The sequence below is a fragment of the Hippocampus comes genome, unplaced genomic scaffold (genome assembly GCF_001891065.2).
Source record: "Hippocampus comes isolate QL1 unplaced genomic scaffold, H_comes_QL1_v1.1 scaffold177, whole genome shotgun sequence".
Lineage (NCBI taxonomy): Eukaryota > Metazoa > Chordata > Actinopteri > Syngnathiformes > Syngnathidae > Hippocampus > Hippocampus comes.
The window spans coordinates 783,249-804,450 of record NW_017806158.1 but is presented as its reverse complement, the minus strand read 5'-3'; the positions used below and the strand labels follow the sequence as shown (position 1 = coordinate 804,450).

Sequence of the window (21,202 nt, the reverse complement as noted above, 5' to 3'; positions counted from 1 at the left end):
CCCGCCCTCCCTCCCCCCCATTCACTGCCCTCACACCGACCTCACGCTGACCTTCGGCGTCTGTGCGGTATGGGTGTCAAGAAGTCAGCGCTGTTCGTGGAACTTGACCTGATGTGCAGTGGAAAGATGACCTGGCTACCATTTGCCTTTTGGGCCTTCTGAGGGATGGCTGCAGTCAAGGACAATCTCTTTTTTCCCCCCTGCCTGGGGCTTGGAGGTCACCAGGAGGTCACCGCCTCCTCCATCTTACATCTCTAACAGTCGCAACAAAGCATTCCTGCTTCCGCAACTGGACCAGAACTTCAGTTGTGTTTCGACTGTAGAAATTCAGAACAAAAGTTGTCCCATGGTAATTTTTCGATTGAGAAAGTTTAGTATGAAGCTCGTCGTGTACAAGAAGAAGTAAGCGATAGATGGGATAGCACTCGGTAATCTCTGATGGGATCGTGGTTCTTTCATATGACTTCCATGTAGGTTGTATTTATTTTAGTTTGTTGTGCATGAGCCCTGCAATTGGCTGGCAGCCGGTTCAGGGTGTACCCCGCTGACTGCCCGAAGACAGCTGGGATAGGCTCCGGCACGCCCCGTGACCCTTGTCAGGATAAAGCGGATCAGAAAATGGATGGTGGATGGATGGAAGTTGCGCACGATTGCATTTGGTAAAAACGGCTTGGACAGTACTGCCTGGTCTTTTGAACGCTATTTATTTACCCACTGGATATTTGCGTTGCATTTTATTTCTATTCGTCTTTTAGTCATTTCACACCGTATCTATAGAGATTTCTTTCCACGTGCACTTGCACTGGTAGTGTAGCAGTACATGCTTCTGCCTTTCATGCAGATGCTGCAGGGCAGATTCCCCAATTCCCAGCCATTGCCAGTCCCAAGTCTAGATAAAAGTTGAGGATGTCGCATCCTCAAGAAGAACATCCAGTTTAAAAACTGACTTTGTACCCTCAACCTCAGAACTGTGAGGCAGACCTGCTAACCATAACGCAATAAAACCCAACTGTTTGCTTATGGATCAGACAGGAAATTACAACCCTGACATGAAAGAATCAGCGAAGAAAAAGCTCAGCCGAGATGTCGAAAGAAAGCAAAAATATTAAGTTGAAGGAAATTAATTATGTTGCTCGTTGATGTATCTTGTTGTATCTTCCTCAAGGTGCACGATTCTTCGGAAAATGGAAAGCAAACCGTCGCTCTCCCTGTTGTTACACGGCCACTCTGTTCAGTCATCTGCTAAATTTGAAGCCGGAGGTCTCGTTGTTGTCCACTTGACTGAAATTTGTTGACAGAAGATTCCGTTTCGGGCGGCATGCAGAGCGAGTCTGTTGCGCTTTGCCTGTGGCCTTCAGCAGTACAAAGAGGTCATTCAGAGTGTGTTCCCCAAGCCCAGGGGTTAGAGACTAACTAAATCCATCCATCTTAATGCATTTATTTCAGCACCAGCAGAGCTGCAAGGGAGTCTGTGTAAACATTCTCTATTTCCGACATGCCACCGTAAACCCAAAGAGCCTGGAATCCATCAGGCTGAAATTAAAGGTCTACATCTCAAACACAAACATTTAAATGGGCTGCACTCCAGAGATCAAAGTCAAAGGCCTTATTCCCCCCCGTGTCTCTCGTCTTATTTGCTTGCTAGTTAGGCTTGAATGGGCAGCAACTGTACGGTATATACAAGGACAAATCTCTCTCATACTTTTTGGGTTGTTCTAGGTCAAGTAAAACTTGTTAGAAGCGTTTGCACTATGCAAGTAAAGTGATGCCCTACATTACAAGTGCCCCAACTAGTGAGTTTTTCCCAAGTTAGGAGCTGCATTTGGTCAAATCTTTTTGTGCTGTACCACTGTATGACTATTTAAGAAGCTAGTGAAGTTGTCGACACACAACTAAGTGGCATGACTGCTTTTTTTTTACTTTTTAATGAGCAAAAAAAAAATAGTCTCATATTCAAGTCAAGTCAACTTTATTGTCAAATATGCTCTATGTGCAACATACAGCACAAATGAAATTTCTTTCCTCTCAATCACAGTGCAACCACAGGAGAGAGATCAGCCGCTGCTGGTACTCGCACCGCCATCAAGAGAACAGTTAACATAAAATGACAAAATAATACAACACAACACATAAGACACAGACAGTCATGCAATCGTAACCACTTTTTCTGCAGACACTTTGTTGTTTGAAGCAGTTATAGATAAAAGAGGAGAGAATCAAAGTGTCTTTTCACCAGTGGATCAGACACATCATGCTGAAAATGTGCACACATCTGCAACAAGCAAAGTTTGAAAGCAAACAAGAAGCTGTAGCGTCCATTGACGAAAAAGAGAGATTGGTTCACATCTCCTGTCCCCATGTAAATCCGCTTCAATTCCAAGCGGCGACTCCCAGTTCCACATACGCATCTGCGATGACGTTCCTTTCTTCTCATCGTCGGCACAACAAACCATCCATCCATCCACCCAGTGCGCACTGTCCAACAGCACCGACATTTCCGCTGAACAAAACGGGGCTGTGAAAAATGCTGCCCATTACAGGCGCAAAAAAACGGCCAGGGCTGTCGAGGCACCGACAGTCAAATGGCACCGACATTCTCCCCAATCAAAATCAGTGCTGGTACACGCGTGCTGCAGAGAAGGCGCAACCATCAAGCACAGATTCTTCTCCTTTGACGAATGTCGCGGCCCCAAAAAATGCTGAAAACAGCCCACATTAGGTCGTAACAACAAACACCATGTGACAAAACAAAACACAAAAACAACAAAGAAAACAACAAAAAGCAAGGCTCTTCAAGAGCACTTGCCGACGCTGCCTCCTCGGACGCCATCACAAAAAAAAAAAAATTGAAGAACGTGCTACATTACGTTGTGTAGCATACATCCAATGGACACTTTTTCACGTACATGAGCATGATTGATGATAAAGTTGCATCATAATATAGCTGAAGAGATTGGATAGTTTTGCATGGACAATAATTGAGGTTTCTTTTGTGCAATGTATTCCTTGTCGTCTCTTGCATGCTATTTTTTTATGTCAAATCCATTGTTGCTGCTGAAAGAATGCATCTTTCTCATTGTGGGACTATTAAAGCTTATTTAAACTTTTCTTAATGTTGATTTTTTTTATTGACAGATTGAGCACTGTTTATTATTATTATTATTATTATTATTATTATTATTAGTGCGGCCCAGTGGTCGATTGTTAGTAATGTAGCTGGTAGACTTCCACTGCACACACTGAGACGTGTCTAATCGTCTGGTTATTTAGCTACAAACATGCGAAGCGCCTTTCATAATGAGGCAGTTGGACACCGCTGTAAAGTTCAAACTCCAAAAGACATTAATTACCACATTGTTAAATTGCCAATCCAAACCGTGCATTTCTCTTGAGAGATGCACAACGATTTTCCTTCGACTCTCATGGAAAATGTCAATATATGGAACGGTGACAATTTTAGGTGATGGATGGTCACAGTGGGGGTGATGGAGATGCACGGTGTATGATGGAAGAAAGGCCTGTGGAACTGTAGAAATGGAAAGTACGTCTCCCCTGGCCCCAAGAGAAATCCTCCCCATCAGCATCACCAGTGACCATTGATCCAAAGCGACGTCAGCCACTCTCCTGCCAACTGTGCCGCATTAACAGGGTCAGAACACGACACACATGCACACGCGCTCATGCACACACGCCACTCTTCGAGAGGCAGGCATTCCCAGTGCTCGTTGTTGGTGTGTTCAGGCCAATTATGCCTGTGTCAGTCTTAAGTCCCCGCGGCAGAGGTGACATTGCCAAAGAGGGAAAGAGAGCAAGACCTCCTTAATGAGACCTCATGGTGGCTCACACGTGTATGCACATGAGTGTGTGCGTGCATAACAGTCGGACTTCTGGTCTCCAGTGAGCCAACGTTCAGTCCTAATCTGTCATGCGTGTCCGTGTTTGGCGTTTTCCCCTTGTCAAGGTCTTCAGCCCCTAGCCATTTACCACTTACTGCCCTCCTGATTTTTCGTCTTACGTTGGTAAAAAGTGAGCGCTGTTGCCTCATGATGCCACTTCAGCCAGGAGTATTTGGGTCTTGCTGAAAGATGTCAGGGCTAAGTCACAGAAAAAAAAACAGCTCAGAATTTTTAAATTTGAGTTCTGAACAGTCAAAAAAATCAATAAAACAACTCGTTAGCCCATCTCTCGTGGTCAGTGGTTGATCACATCAGAACGATCACGGTGCCTTATAAATATCAATTTCTGTGCCAGAGCTGTCCAATAGCACTGGTTTCAGATTGTTCTTTTTCCGATACTAAATACTCGATACTATCTCGAACAAGTAATGCATTATACACTTAGGTTATCAGAAACCATGCTCTTTAGTGTTGAACTTAATTGCCACTTCCGTATTCCACAGTTGAGATTTCTACCTCGAGAAACATAATTAAATGATGAATGCGATGACCGTAATCCCCAACAGGCACTGAGAAAAGTGCACCAAAATGCACTTGAGTGATATCTCCGTTTGAAAAGCTTTTAAAGAAGAGGTCGAATTAAAAAGCCTTTTCTGTTTTCCCATCAGCCTCCGCGGACCCGGAAGAGGGTCACAGTGCTGTGAAAGTGAAAGTGTAAACATCCCCCTTTTCAAGAGACAAAGAAGCTGAAAGAGAAAAGAGCACAAGGGCTCTGATCAGGATTGATGAAAGCAAGGATTTAATTGCTCCCACAAGAAAAGGGGCTATCTTTTCTTCCCCTCGCCATCCCACCCTCCTCTCCTCGTGCTCTCTGTGGTTCTCATAAATATGCAGGACAGAAATAAAGCTCTGATGAGCCGCAGGGTGGATTAGAGAGAACTGCAGAGCAGGATGGCGGTTTGTTAGCAGGACTTCACAGATCCTTTGCATGTGTTTCTGCTCTGTACACACACATAGCCGGGGCTTTCATTTGCCTCAACTCACATTTTTCATTATATTTCCACTGGCTACTATTACATACACACCCGGAGTGCGAGAAGTTGTGATAGGGGCTGCCAGGGCGACAGGGCAACATTGCCTCCTGAGTTTGATGTGTTCTCAAGCTGGAGTGAGATACGGGTGGAGATAAGTTGTCATGTGTTGAGTGATAATAAAGGTAAATGTTGAAAGATGTTCATTTTTTTAAAGCAAATAGTGCTTTCTTTTTTTTTTTTTTTCATTGACTTCTTTCCTGGCGTGAAGCCACATTTCTTCTGTAAGCCTTCCCAAACTCATCAATGTCCGTCCGGCTGTCACCATCTGCTAGAGATTAAGCTGCTCCTGGTGGGAGCTATTTGATTTCAGGGTTTCAGCATCAACTGTCGGGCTTCACTGTAAACACTTGTAGGGAAAAAAAGAAAATCCCAGAAGGGATTGCATTTGCGGGCCTTTCAAGCCAAAAGCAAACAGTCAGTTGTGTCTTTACACGCTGTATGTTTTGTGGAGCCGTCAGCATATTGAGACCAGGGCGTTGTGCTGGAGCATTTAATCCGGAAAGCCACGTTTGGAAGCGTTTTCCCTAAACTCTGCTCAGTCAGTGTGCCGTGTGGTTTTTGTGATGGAGGAATCCTCGAGCCGTGCCTGACACCAGCCAGCTTGTCTGAGCCCCGTGTTCTCTCTGGATAGGAGGCCGTGGACAGAGGCTGCATTGTTCCAGTAACCTAAACCTCGACCAGCCGCTGCCCAAAGGGGGATATCAAGTTGTGTTCGCCCCACAATTCCACAATCCTCACTTAATCTCCGAGGCTTGACAAAAAAGCAGGGAGGCAGCTGACTGTTGAGATGGCAGGGCAGTTCAAATAAACAGCTCAAATCCTAAACAGCTTCCCTGAATCTTATCCCCCCCCCAAGCCCACCCCAAGCCTGAAAAAGTAATGCAGCTCCAAAGCCGCGACTCGTCACACTCGGGTCTGCCAACAGCCCTTAGCTAATTTGAGGTGTTATTCTGTAAAGAACGTTGATGTAGCCTTCCCGAGGGTTACACTCAGAGAAAACAATCTTAGAGGAGCAAGGAAGGCCTCAAAAGTATGAAAGGGAAAGATAGACGGGTGTTCAAAGTTTTTACGCAGTGTGTCTTGCTAATCCAAAGGCCGTGAAACTTGACCAAGGCGGGTAATGGGACAGCACTTGACATGCTCACAAACACATGCACAAAAACGCATCAGCTTCTGCTGCTGCTGCTGAAGACTTAAGAAGCGAAAAGGCTACATGCAAACTGATACTTTGCAAGATCTTTGGATATTTGATCCCTGGCTGTCATGCTATTAGCACTCTGGTATGAATTGCTCTTCGAATCGACACGGGCAGTAAATCTAATCCTCGCGAGCCGCTTGAATGTGTGGTGTGGATGTGTAAAACCAGTTGGCTCCATTTGAAAGCCAATGAAAGAAGCCTGAGACTGATGACTCTCTGGGGACACATTTTTCTTTTTCCAACCTTCCAAATGCTTTTCTCCCCGGCGAAATCACGGCGGTGTCAGCGTGTCGGCTCAAGCTGTCACTCAACGTATTGCTGCAAGCCTCACACTCACTCTGCCTGATGGCTCACGAGAGGCAGGAAGGAGGAGCGAGAGAGTGAGGGGGGGGAGAAAGGAGGCATTTTCTACGTTCAACACACGAGATTAACAGTGTCTCGACACCCTGTGCTGAAATTGGAGACTCAAAAGAACAAAAATTTTGGAACCAAGGCCGCTTATCGCCTGAGAGGAAACAGCTGCACAATTAGCCGTCCTTTCCTGACCAATGGGCTGGTATGGTCATTGACCAGAACCAGATAAATGATGCAGTCCTTGCACCACAGCCAGGGTGGCACCGGACCTGTTGGCTGGTATTGTTTTCTATGGATGCATGGTTGTTAAAGGATGAGAGAAAAAAGACGGTGAAATGAGCATGTGAATGTAAATGCGACATGGGCGTGTCTTGTGTTTAAGCTTCGTTGGCGCAACAGACGTCAGGCCTACGTCATGACACACAGCGACTGTAGTGACCAATAGGAATCACATTAGTGTGTGTCGGTGGGAAATGATTGAGTTGTAACCGGCATGCGGTTGGGAGTTTCAGTATTTGGAGAAGTACCACACAGACAATGTTGAAGCACAAGCCAGTGACACGTTGAAAGCTTGTGTCGAGTCTGGCGAAGTTCCAAATTAGACGCCGTCACACATACTTGTCACTTCTCATCATTGTTGTCAGAAATGTCATCGCATGTGACATGCCCGGAGTCAAATAGTGCGAGACAGCTGCCACGTCTCCGAGTATACATTTACAGCAGCAATGTTTGCAAGCTATTTGCAAATGGTCAGCGTTGGGTCCTTGTTACATGCCAGTGTTATTTCAACACCGGAGTATGACTGCGTTAGATCCCTCAGTTGTGGTTGACGAGTGTTCCCTGGACGCCTCACACTGGGGGGGTACGTTTATTCACATGCCCTCCAGTGCGTCCACACATCGGGGTGATAACCTGTGGCAACTTGCCTGTCATCGAGGATCGGCAATTCCTTCCATGACTGTATGGGATACAATATAAAAGCCTCGTCATCGGAGTGCCATAGGAAAAGTGCACAAAAATTTGGTGTCACCTGCCATAACACAACACTTGCATTTGTCACATACAGTAAATTCGCTGTAAAATGCAGACATGCATTTGAAATTGAGATTTAAATGAAGTTCCTTGCTCTATTATCCATAAATTTGAAAGAAAGGTTTCGGCATCACTGGCTAAATGGAATGTCATTTGCTAACAACAGAAGAAAGGCTTTCTTGTCCGTAACAGAATTCTGTCGCAAAGTGTTTTTTTTTTTCCTGCCAGTATAGTAGCTTTCAGCAAATACTGTACAGTTGCGTACCATTTCTTACTTACTTAAACTGTGTATGTGTTAATAGCAGCTAAATGTTCTCAAGCATTTGCCAACAGTCACCAAATTCGGCTAGAAGGTTGTGAACTCGCATTTGGTATTGAAGAGCTTGGCCTGGAAGACCCCACCTTAGCGCCATCAAAGATCTCTGGGATGAACTTGAAGAGAGAGAGGAAGAACTTGAAGTGAGAGAGGAAGCCCTGTCTTCAATGTCTGACACACTCCTAAATTATCTCAAAATTTATTGCTCTTACGAGTTCAGTTATTGTGTTGAGGAATGGCCAGTTGTTCCCCGTTTTGGGTATCTCCATATCATATTTTCTTGAAAGGGTTTCAACGAGAGGATTTGGAAATGGGACACTCACTCCAACCTTATGTGCACATAAAGATACTGCTGGGGCAAGCATTAAAGCCACTGTCAAGAAGCGGCAGATTTTCCAACTGCTGCGGGCAGAAGCCATCGCCAAACACAGCAGCTGTAATCAGACCTACTGTGGGTGGAAGAGTATTGCTGTTGCCGTGAATGACTTCATTTTGACTTAGAGAGAAGACAGAGCACACTTGCCCCTACCAGACATACCGTATATGAAGGATACTCCGGAAGAAAATCTAGGCTGTGACATTTGAATGTCATCAAATATGTTTTTTTCAGCGCAGAGGTATGTATATCGAATGTTGTCTGTGGTAAGAAAACGACTGCCCTGCAGCCTTGGACATATACTGTAAGAGGAGCTCAGAACATTTTATCGAGCCTAGTCTATCTTTGAAGTGGTTCATGGTATCACAATTCAGAGATATGTACACTCGCTTTTTATCTCACATGTTTCAGGACTAGTGTGGGCTGTGAAACTACAAAGTAATTATGAATTAGTTGGCATATATGGGAATTGACAAGATTAATCAAGAATACATTACATCACCCAGAATATCAAGTTTGTTTTAAAGGGAATTTAGATGATGAATCATCAATTGAAAGTATTCACAGGGTAATGTGGAACGAAATCTGCAGTGTAGAGGGTAAGTCCACAAGTAATTTACAATTACCCAAAAATGTCTATAATATCCTAACGTTCGTACAAGATGTTTGAAAATTGTTTTTTTGTATTAGACATGGTTTTGGCCAGAGCACAAAACAGGCAAGTTTTTTTAAGGAATAACACACACTGAACGGCTCATGTAAACTATTCAGAAAGAATTTAGAAGAATTCTAGAATTTATCATAAATGACCCACCTCTTTGCAATACCAAGTACCGTATTTTCCTCACTATAAGGCGCTTTGGAGTATAAGTTTTCATATATAGGGCACACCGTATTATAAGGCACATAATAGAAGCTACAATAGTGGCTGCGGTTGCGTTATGCATCCACTGGAGCTACGCTAAAGGCAATACAATACAATACAGCTTTATTTATAAGAGCTTTCACAACCGCTGAATCTGTAACAAAGCACTTTACAGAACATTTAAAAGACTACGTCCAAGAAATCAGTATACTGATCCATATATCAGGTGCATCGGATTATAAGGCGCACTGTTGGCATTTGAAAAAATGGAATGCTTCTAGATGTGCCTTTTAGTGCGGAAAATACGGTTATTGATTTTGTTTTTTTTACTTTTCCTGCTAACAAATGAATACTAATCAAAACATAACCTCTCACCTTGTGGAATTGCCTTTAACAGCTGTAAATATGGACACATTTTGCTCAATCATCACTCATTATAGCAGTGGTTTGTGTTACTATGAGCCAATATCAGCATTCTGTGATATCCTCACTGAAAGACTGCGCATGCCAGATGCTCCCAGGCGGAATATTTGGCTTGCTCCCTCTCCATCACCCCTGTCCCCCCAAATATTTTTTTCGGTTGAACTTCCCCCTCCTACCCGCTCTCGGCCACCTCTGGGAGTCGAGTACTAATAAAACATCTCGACTCCAAGACCCTACACATAGCGGGATGTCCAAGCTGTGTAATCCAATACGCCTGCCAGCTCAAGCATTAGAGAGTTGCTGACATGATAGCAAGTCTGTGAGGGCCAGCAGGGGAGCATCCATCATTGCCACACCTCAGTGACATGGACCCCATTTCTGGGGCATTTCTACTCTGCCTGTGCGCTGAGAATGCAATGCTAGCGACACATTGGAGAAGTGCGTTGCCCTCAGAACAGCTAATGCTGTTAAAGGCTTCTGAGATAAGGAAGAAGGGATAAGGGGCTAATAGTCTGGAGATTCCCCGGAGGCTTTGGCTATGAGATCAGGGAGAAAGCTTCTGCAGATAATGTTACTGACACAGGATTTCAGCTTCTCTGGGAGCTGATATCACCGAGCATGAGTGCATCGTTTAGCCACTCCGTTGCAAATATAAACAGTCATAGCTTTTAGCATGACAAGGCAACATAGTAATGAATCACTTTCAAACTTGACATGCTCGTAAAAGCCGCGCAGTGGGTCTAAATTTAAGGAAATGAATGCCTCAGTTGATATGCGGATTTGGGTGACACGGACGCTCCCCACTTTGGGCACCAGAGAGGAGTATTATAACATCAGGGGTCTCAAAACAGCTTCCAATCACAGCAACATGGGAGCTGAGCTCAGCTGTCATCCACTAATATGAACTCCTGGGGATTCCACTCAGCTGGCATTCAGTATTCACGTAAAGGGTTTTTAATGGTATGTTTACGCAACCCACTGGTAATTCACAATTATTTTTCTTGGTCTTTCTGAGATGCTCTCAATTGACACTTGTTTCCACAGACCTGCATAAACGCTGCGATATGCAACTATAGTTTCCAACGCTTTTCGGAGAAAGAAACCGTGTGTTTATCTACTAGGAAAACTGTCTTTTGTATATCATTTGTCGAATGTGAGTAATGCCACACTGCTGGACTTTTCCGAACAATGTGTTATTGTTTATGTTTATGTACATGCCCGGAAAGAAGTAATATGTTTTTAAAGGCAAGAATGAGCCAGGGTAATGAAAAAAGCGGAACTTGGAAGTGCAGCAGCAGCCGCCGGACATTGTGGCACACAATCGAGTTCTGTGCCAACATAAGCCATATGAGGGCCCAACACACACTTTTATTCACTGAATCTGAATACCCACTACGATATGATCACGTTAATCATTCGCTTTTGTCTCGGCACACAGCCAGATGTGCACACAGCTCCTTCTCTGTGCTCCTCGTAGCGAGCACGATGGTTTCATATTTTTACTGTAAGTCAGTCAAACTTACATCTCTTCGTTAGATAGTTGAGAAAATTTTAAGTTAAAGTATCTAATTTATTTTAATCAGCATTTTCCTTTAACCATGGAAGTGTGGGTCATTACAAAGACTTCTTCTGTATGATCAGTTACAAAAACTTCCACTATGAGCACTTTGGATAATCCTACGAAGTGAACCAAAAATGGTCAAACTTATGTGAATACATACAGCGTGCAGAGTTATGCATATTAGTTTGGCTGATTTGCACATGCAAGGATACGAGTGAGATCAGGACCTGACAGAAATTAGCACCTGCTTGTTATTGTCCTCAACTGTGTGGGAAAGAGTTTTGGTTCTGACATTAATGCAACTTCAGACTTCACTAAGAACTAATAAACAAAGGCCAATCCCTCACCAAGGAGACCCTGGAGGCCATATGCTGCCGTCTAAACCTCTGTCAGGACTTGCAATTGAACCGTATTATGGTGTCAAACACAATATGGAACTAGTTTGCCATGTAAATGGTTTCCAGACAAAGCCCCAAAATGTTTATAAAAACATTCTGCATAACAGGGGATTTGGACCGTCGTCATTATTTCCCTGCCAAAATCCATAAACCCTGCAGAGTACAACGAGAGATTGTAGTTCAAATTTACTGAGACATGCAGGATGGAATCTTCAGTAAATGTCTACGGATCATTTTCCACAGTGCGAGGTATAATCAATTCAACTTGACCAAACAATCTTAGTCCCTTTATTCATTGTTTCGCTATTCATGCTGAGGTTGTCCAATCAAAGACAGTGGAAAGCTGAAAAATAGCGTTTGTTTAACAAAGCCACCATTTTCAGAATGACGTTTGTGCAAATGGTATTATTTGTTCGAGTGCAGTAAAACGTGTTGATCCATGAGAAGTAGCGTGGCGAAACGTCCGAGGTGGAAGAGAAAGACTTGCAAGGGCATCACTGAGCTCTGTTGGCCAGCTGGTGACATGTGACTTGTGACATTTTTGCATTTCAGGATTGGTGGCTTTTTTTCGGGTTGACCCAATATCATCCGTACCATTTGCCTGTATTTTTGATTTATCTTTTTTTCTGCAAACAACACTGAAACATGAAAGCGTCCAGATTCTCCATCTGTAAATACAACTGCCGGTTGACCGTTGCCCTTTGAAAGGCTTAACTCCTGTCAGCGGGTTTACATAGTGGCATCCCACTAAACTTTTTCGCGGACATGCGACTGATAGGGTGCGCAAACTCTGGTGTACACACACAAAATATAAAATTATACACACACACACACACACACACACACACACACACACATGCACACGAAAAAAAAAAACCTTTGTCTTCCTCTTCACCCTTTGCAGTCGATTTGGGAGTCCACAGTCAGTTGACTCAATGGGGCCTGCTGCTCTAGTGTGATATTATTTTTTAATCATTAAACAATACCAAATAAACAATGGTGAGCAAATAAACCATAATAAAAAACATGTACCCTGATGCGAAATAAATTGTATCTGATTAACCGATTGATTGATAGAATAATCTATTCTAAAAATATTCAGTTGTGACAGCCCTACAGAAGACCTTACAAGGCTTTTAATTTGCATTGTAGGCAGCCATCTGTGACCTTATGGACCGTTTAATATATAAATGTCATTCTATTTGTTTGTTTTACATGACTGAATTTCCTGACAATGCTGACATAGTGCTACGCGAATAAAGCAATAAAAATAAAACAGTGTGCAACATTATACGTTATATTATTTGCTCGTTATATTATAACTTGAAATTTATGACTGTGAGTGTTTTACAATAAATTTGGGGACAAAAAATAAGATTTGTTCAGTGATTGGAAATTTGAGGTTCATCTATTTTGTGCAAACGAATTATACATGGATTTTTGTTTATAATTTGGTAGGTGCATAAGTAGCACAGCAAGTTCCTTTGAGGATCTTGTAGGATGAGAGGGAAAGAATGGAAGAGCCTTTGGGGCAGTATTTTGAGGTAGAAATGAACAAGAAGCTCCGATAGCAAATGACTGAGGCTTATAATGTCGCATGGGTCTTGAGAGGCATCAATTTGTTAAGATGTCTGCAGGGCAGAGTGTCAGTTGTCATGTCCACCCGCCATCACATAAAAGACAGACATTAGCAAAGTGGTTTTGGCTCAAGTTGCTAATCTATTTTTCAAAAGGACAGCTGCTGTCCTTCTAGTCACGCCTTTAAAACATGATCGCTTATTTCTCAATCATTTATACTGGCTGAACTATATCAAGTGAGGACGCTGTAATAGGATAAGCTTGGTTTATCCCCCTCAATGTCTGCACCCGTGATCTAAGATTCCATTGTATGTGCCCACTTGCCTCATCCTTTGTCTTTGGGTCACAGTAAACCGAAAAAGATCATTTCAAATCATTGCACTTTGGTCCATGCCTTTCTGATTAGGGCTGTTTTGGTCAAATGTCAATCATACTGTATATTCTGACCCCATGTGTCATGAGACACATCATGCCCATTTCCATGGCACATTCAAATTGAACAATTAAAAATATCAGATGCTGCAGAATACCTTTAAATGTCTGACACAGTTACATTATTCTGGCTCCTGAAGAGCCATATATCATTTGTTTTCTGTTGCAGAAACTGCTTTATTTTGTAAAGCAGTTTTAAGTCATTGCAAAAGGTACACCGGATGTTGTTGCGTGAGACACTTCCTGTTTTATGTTGTACGAAAAATCTCGCAAAGATGGACTGCAGTTACGTGTTCTAAGCCAAGCACAGCCTGGACGTTTGTATTATATAAATGTATACATTATTAATTAGTGGGGTTTGTTCACCGTGAAGTTACATTTGAAAGATTTTGCAATTGTAAACGATCAGCATTTACGATAGCGATTAGCGCATTAGCTCGCTAACGTTAGCAATACTAGCGTAATCACCCTTCGTCGTGTACACATATTATGTGTATGTTAAAGTTTTACACTTTCTTGACTCGCCTCAGCGGTGAATGAATTGTAAGAAACAAGTACTTGAGCAAACTGAACAGAACTGAACTGTTAGGTGGAAACCTGGCTTAATGCAGTTACTCACAATTGGCTGTTGAGTTACCGTCTTCATCGCTGAATAGGTCCTGGCAGTCTAACATGCTTATACTACAAACCCTCACAGTGTCCCTCACAAATTAAGTCTGAACTCAAATGAAAGACTCACAACACAGAGACGCCACAGTTCAAAATGATTGTTTATTGAATAAAGTACCACAGAAAATGACTTACCAGCAATAAGCCAACTACTGCAATGAATGCAAACTCACTCTTACTAAGAAAAAACAAACAAGAAAAAAACAACTTCTCAACATCAAAAAGGCAGAGTACTGTCTTGTAAATTTTCGAACCTGTTCTTAGGCATCATACGATGCCTAAGAACAGGTTCGAAAATTTACTTCCAGACAACGCCGTCTCTTTTGAATTCAAACCGCTGTTTACTGCTTGTGAACTTTCTTTTTGGCACTGACACATTTTTGAAAAATTATGAAAGGGAAAAAAATGAAAAACATGACTCCTCTCCTCAACGATTTTGATCTCGGCACAAAATACATTTGGGGAAATTTTCTCAGCCAAGTCCTCAGAAGTCACCAATCAACGCATCCTTGCTTTAAGCTAGCGGACAAGAACACTGTCAGTGTGTTCCTGGTTCATGCATACTTTCAATTGGAATAGGACGTGTGCCGTGACTGATGATGTTTCACAAGATCAGGAGAACATAAAAACCACCAAGAACACAATTTGTGAAATGGCTTATGTTCAACCAAACACAAAACTTGACAAAAAGGCTTGGCACTCACCAGACAAGAAACATATTATGACAGGACTAAGGAAACGTGACTTATAAAGTACAAAGACTGGAAGAAAGCAGGGAACTCAATTCAAACAAAGTGACACGAGAACGAGGCACACCTAGCCAAGACACAGTTGGCTCGAGGGAGCTGACTGGTAGGCACAAGAAATGTCTAACAACAACAGGTGCAGACAACAACCTAATATTTAGACACGGCATGAAGAAGGGACACAGGAAAACAAGACTTAACATGAAATAAAACTAAAATCCAAACAGTCAACAAAAATACAGATCATGACAGAAAGCCTCTTCAGTCAACTTCAGCTTTTGCCTCCCCAAAGTCCCACATAGGTTTCATTCTCCTTTGTGATGCTCCACCAAACTGTGCCAGTTAAAAATGCAATGCTGCTGAAATATTGAGAAACACCACAGAGCCATCTGGGAATTGATCCTATTTGTTTCCAGGGATAAAGAACGCCAACAAATGAACCCTTGTGGGAGAGAAACCGCAGCACGATGTTCTTGTACTTTCCTGCTCCGTCTGGCCCTGGAGTCTTCATTATGGACAGAATAGACACGATCTTTGATTTAGTGTGTTGGTACATTCTCAAAACAAGTCGTGGACCTCACGGGGATTGAAGGTGCAATCAGGAGACTTGGAAAATTGGGGATTTCCCCATGTTTAAAGTTGTTAGCCAGCGAGTCGTTTAACCAGATAATGCATTTTTAAGTCGAGTACCATACTTGTAGACTTGACGTAGTTGCAAAAGAGACTTTATTGTCGATGCCGATGAGAAGCATGTGGGGTTGTGCTTTGAGTACGGATGGCCAAAGAACAACTGTAGATGCATTCTTGCATTTTGAAGTGGGAGAGACAATGACAAAACCACTTCAACCTGTCACAATGTGTCTTTTGTGTGTTAGAACAGGATAAGTGTGCTGGAATTCTTGTTCCTTGAGAATGTCAGACATTCTATGAGGACACCTGGGAACTGTTTCAACTTGTGAATATGTACTGTAGTGTCTCTTTTGAGGCGAGTCGGAATCTTAGCTCCGCAAAATTACAATGAGGCATGTGCCTGGGGCAGTTAATACCGTGCATTTTGATGCGAATGGGAAGCAGTTATAGGCGTTGTTTTCGTACATCCTGTTCCAAGTGAAGAAGGCGACATCACGGAGGGAGTATCGTGTCAGGGAGGAGGCCCGTTGTGACAGGCGGCACCCTCAGCTCAGAACTGGGTTGTTACACCTCTTTGTCATCTAAAGACTTTTAACAGGTTGAGCCAAGTGGGAGGAGCCCCCACTAGTCCTGCCACTAGCACTCCCTGAGGCCCAGAGAGAGCTAATTACTGCTTGTGTATGCACTGTCATCTCCCATGAGCCTCTGGAGCAACAAATCCAGCTGCTGATATCTGGCGATGCCTTGTGTTAGAGGAAATCCCTCCAGAAAAACACCCTGTATTAGCTATTGTTCTCCTCTAGCATAATGTCGTGGGTGACTCTACCCAAGACCTGTCAATGTCCCTTAATGTGTTTAAGAATAATGATTCAGCCCCAATTGTACTCCAGATCAGGATTTAGCTAGCTAAAGTCAACACAAAAATTAGCTTCGCAATAATATATTCTATGCACCTCCACTTGTCTAAATTCATTCCGATTAATATTGTGTTTGTGGAATATGAGTGCATGTTTTTATCCATCTCAGGGGGTGTCCATTTTAATACTTTCTGTCAACTGAAAATGACATCACAATTACTCAGGTAACAACCAATCACAGGGCACCTGTTTTCTATACCTGAGCCATGAGTTGACAGCAGGTGGCAAAATGGCTGCCCCCTGAGATAGACAAAAAAAATGGGTGGGTTTGACTGATTAACTCATATTCCTCAATCAATATTAATTAGAATGCCGTGTTTGCATTAGTGAGGCTGCATAGAACACATTGTAAAGAAAATTTTGAGGTTGACTTCGCCTTTTAAACAAATAAAACCAAACCAAGACAAGTACCATGCTCTGATATTTTTTTCTCCCCACTTATGTTTGTAGTTTGTCCTTATATCAAAGGTGATTTCCTTCCATGCGGGCTTCATAGCTACAACACAACAAATCTAAGCGTACTCTAAGCCTTTGGCACAGTTCTGTGCACTCATATAATCAAACTTACAACATGTTGGACCAGAGGTGTCAAACTCATTTTTGTCACGTGCCATATCTAAGTTATGGTTTCGCTCAGAGTGTTGTTATGGCTTTGAAATGTAATAAATGATCGCCTTAAGTTATCACATACAGACAACAGATTCATGCATAACTAGTTTTGAATTCAGAAAGCAGTAAATAATTGTTTGTTCAACTATTTTTCAATGTATTTTAAAGGGGGATTGGGAACAAGTAATACTTGCAAGAGAACAGGGCACATGTAGCCAAGACACAAGTTAAAAGTGAAGATCAGGGCTTCATGAACCAGTTGTTGACAGAAAAAGGAAGAAACAGCATCATTTTAGAAGGCTGCATTTTGCAATATCAATTATGTTCTTTCTTAAAGGACCGCTGTTGAATTGTCGTGTTTTCTTCTTTTTTTTGCGCAGTTCCAGATTTTGGCATCAATGCGCTCTCCACCAATGGCAGCCAGGTGCCTCACGGCCCAGGCCTCCTCAAGGTGTCAGGCCTAGAGCGCAGTCAAGAGAGGAGTCAGGAGAGCTGCAGGGACTCCCAACCTCCTTCATCAAGCACCTCTAGTCTGCCTCCGCCTCCCCAATCCCTGTCATCGCCTCAGCCGCCACCCCAACCTTTCCTCGCAAAGTCGCCATCGTCTCGGAAGTCCCAGGCAATCAGCTCTACTCCGGCTTCGGCCTCCAGTCATCCAATCCCCCTTCCAGAGGCTCCGCCCAGGCCTCAGACTCCCGCAGCTGTGCCTCTCGCCCAGGGCCGAAAGCACTCACCGACACACCCTGCACGGCGCCAGCATCACTCAGAACTGCTATCCCAACCCCGGTCTCTACATACACCCGGGGGTCACCCGCATCCACCGTCGGCTGCACCTCTGACCAACCACACTCAGCAGCAACACCCCAGCCAGGCAGGGCCTCACCGGCCCCCGTCACGCTGCCACCCTCGTCCACTTTCTGCTTATAACGTCCTCAACCTCAACGGCCACAGGTAAGACTAATCATCTCGACTCATCAACATACAGGATAGGTTTGTTGTAAGAGTGTTCACATCTCTCAGATTCTCTGATTTGCAGTAGAACCAAAAAAAAAATGCACATTCACTCACTTGAAAATCCTTGAAAATCACTTCAGCGAAAATTGCACATGATGCTCGGTTATTATGTCACCATTAGAGAGAACTTTAAGACGAGAAGCTTATCATCCTGCCGAATAAAAGGACCACATTGAAGCTGAAGTGCCTGTGATTTAATCAGTTTCCACCAAGCATAATACTGTAGTTTGATTCGGTTGACAAGCATTTTTTTTTTTTTAACATTTCCAGCTTCCACTGCAAAAAGTTGTGGTCATAAAATAACATACCACTTTTTGGCCACTTACAATGTACTTAACATAGTGGGTGGTAGACATGGCGATCCATCACTTGTAACAGAACAAGCAATGAAATTGGAAAAAGTCACGTAACAACAGTTGTTAAAGGGCCATATGTCGTGAAGACAGACCACGAAATGTTGGATGTCCTCCATAGTTCTCCATTTAGTTTGTCTCGCGTTCCTTTTCTGTGCTGAATCCATTTACTGACATTGCTATCACCACCCAGAAAATACAACATAAGCCAACTGACAATTGATTGTTCCAAATCGCATTGTGGGAAGCTAAACTACTTTTTCCCCATATATTTGAACCGTAGAGTTAGATTGCAACAATATCATATTTTCACGACCGTAGCGCGCATTTAAAACTGTTAAATTTTCTCCAAAATGGACAAGGCGCCAAATAACGCGGGTCGCCTTGTGCATGCACCGAGTTCCAAAATCTGTGAATGCTGTTGTGTGACTTTGATGTGGGGTCTACTTGACTGACTGATGTTTTGCCCGACATGCTTGTTATGTAAAGGAAAGGCGGAGGACAGCATGGCATGTGGACGTTAAAGTGGGAAGGGTGGGCGTGAAAGAGGGCGCAAAAGGCACGCCCCCAGTAGGTGTATGTCGTATATAGTATATGCATTGTGCAAAACAATATCCCGAAAATGGCACAGACAAAGACGCTTATGTAGCGCAGTTTAAACTGCAAGCAATCGGTTACGCAGATGATCATGGGAATCGAGCAGCCACGAGAGCATTCAAGATCAACTAATCCATGGTGCTTGGTGATTTCATTTTATGAAACCGCGCCATCTATCCATCCAGGTCAGGACAACCGTGGCACAACAACATCCAGCGGATTACAGGGAAAAGCAGGCCACCTTCCGGTCCTACTACAATAAAAAGTGTCATGTTCTGCATTGAATGAAATATAGACATTTTCTTGGAAATTGGAATCCTTTATTCTTCTAAGGAAGAAGCCCTCTTTGAAACAGCAAGATATCTTCTGTATGTGACTGAAGAAGGGAGTACTTTCCACAATATTTCCCGTCAAGCATTCATTCCAAAATGTTATTGAATTCAACAGTATACTGTAATCTGATAAAAAATGTGACGTGTGTGATTAACTCATTCAATTCCAGCCATTTTCACTGGAGCAACCCCCTCAATCCCGGCGTTTACTGGATTTTGACTGATCTTGCAAGGCCCACAGAATATTTGGTTCTAATGCTATATAAACGTGGAGCCTACCAAAATAAAGTTTGGACTCTCTTCTTTCAGCAGAAAAAAAATTGTTTCTATCATTTTCCATTCTTCAGCAATCGGCATTACAAAATGGCTAAGTTTCATGAAAATGGTGATTCCTGGGCAAAAAAACGGAGAAAAAGAGCGTTTTGTAAAAGCATGCATTTCAAGCATATGAGGCACCACTGCCACCTACTGGTCGCTTTTTTACATGATTCATAATGCAAACGGCTTATTCTCGTTCACAGATTGCATCAGACCCTCCTCCTCTCTATGATGCAAAAAAAACGACTTAGACGTACAAGTACGTCCTTGGTAGGCGGGGCCTAATTTTAAAAAGATGTACAAGTGCGTCTTGTGGAATAAAAGAGTTAAAAAAAAACACCTGCCTCACATGGGCTGGTATATTTTGTATATTACTGAAGGTTGATATTATTCACGTTTATTATTAATATTTACTTTCCTTTTGCGTTTTTGTTATAAGTACTAGATATATTCATTATAGAATTGAGAACATGAAGGCAGTACCATCACGTACTATTATTATATCATAAAAATGTTTTCACTCTCCGTGTAATAGTCGTCGTTGTGATGTTCTGACGCTCTTATTTGTATCTACCAATGAGGGCCACTCCATTAAAAGACTCAAGAAATGCTCCTTAAGAACCAATTTAGTCCCACCCAGGATTTCACTGCTTGGCTCTGCAACACCTCACCTTGTGCCAGCCCTGCGGGTCTGCCAATGCATTAACAGGGCCTCTTGGGTACCTGCTGGCAATCATGGCGGCCAGCACCTGCAAGCCACCGCCAGTATTGCAAATGAGCTTTTAGGCTTAGTGCATGGGGCTTTGGAGACCAAGGCTGTGTGACTGCCTCTGGGGAACACCCACACACACTACACATTGTTTGCTTACCGAAGAGAAAACTACCTCACATCCTATTTCCAGTGTACATGTTCACTATTGGAACAGATGCTCATTTGGTTAGACTTGCCGTTGGAAAAATGTATTTGCATGCATTCATGTCGAGAATGGAGGGTGTGACGGAATGCATTTGTAAATCAAGGACATTACAGGTGTGACGATAGAGATGAACAAGTGTCAGGGCTTACACTTTTACTGCTTAACCCTCCTCCTTACACCACCTCTCTCGTTTTATTATTACAGCAGCAGCAGGAGTAGCACCCCGGGGAGCAAGCCCCAAGGGCCCCCTGCTCCTTCCTCCCACCTTCACCACCACCCACCTCCTCCTGTGCCAGCCGCCAACGCGTCAACTTTCCCCTTGCCTCTGGTGGCTAACCACAGCACCCCCCACAGCTTCCCCCCTGCATTGCAGTCCTCACCGCACCCTCATCACCCCAATATGTTCGCTCCTCCAGCGGCTTTGCCTCCACCACCACCGCTGACCTCTAGCACCCTGCCAGTACCGGGACATCCTGCTGCTGGGAGTGCCTATTCGGGTAACAAAGTTATTATATTTTTTTCAGTTTAGATTTATACGTACTGGCAACCAGTGCAGGGTGTCCCCCGCCTACTGCCC

At 43.3% G+C, this 21,202-nt stretch overlaps 1 protein-coding gene across 10 annotated transcripts in view; it reads left to right on the top strand.

Annotated features, from left to right (window-relative positions):
• Positions 1-21,202, top strand: part of auts2a (activator of transcription and developmental regulator AUTS2 a) — a 318,606-nt gene that overhangs the window by 283,885 nt on the left and 13,519 nt on the right. For all 10 annotated transcript variants that reach the window (XM_019895262.1, XM_019895264.1, XM_019895261.1 and 7 more), the window contains 2 exons: positions 17,475-18,045; positions 20,830-21,122. In XM_019895262.1, the coding sequence (XP_019750821.1) occupies positions 17,475-18,045; positions 20,830-21,122 (864 nt within the window). The remainder of the gene's footprint in view (positions 1-17,474; positions 18,046-20,829; positions 21,123-21,202) is intronic.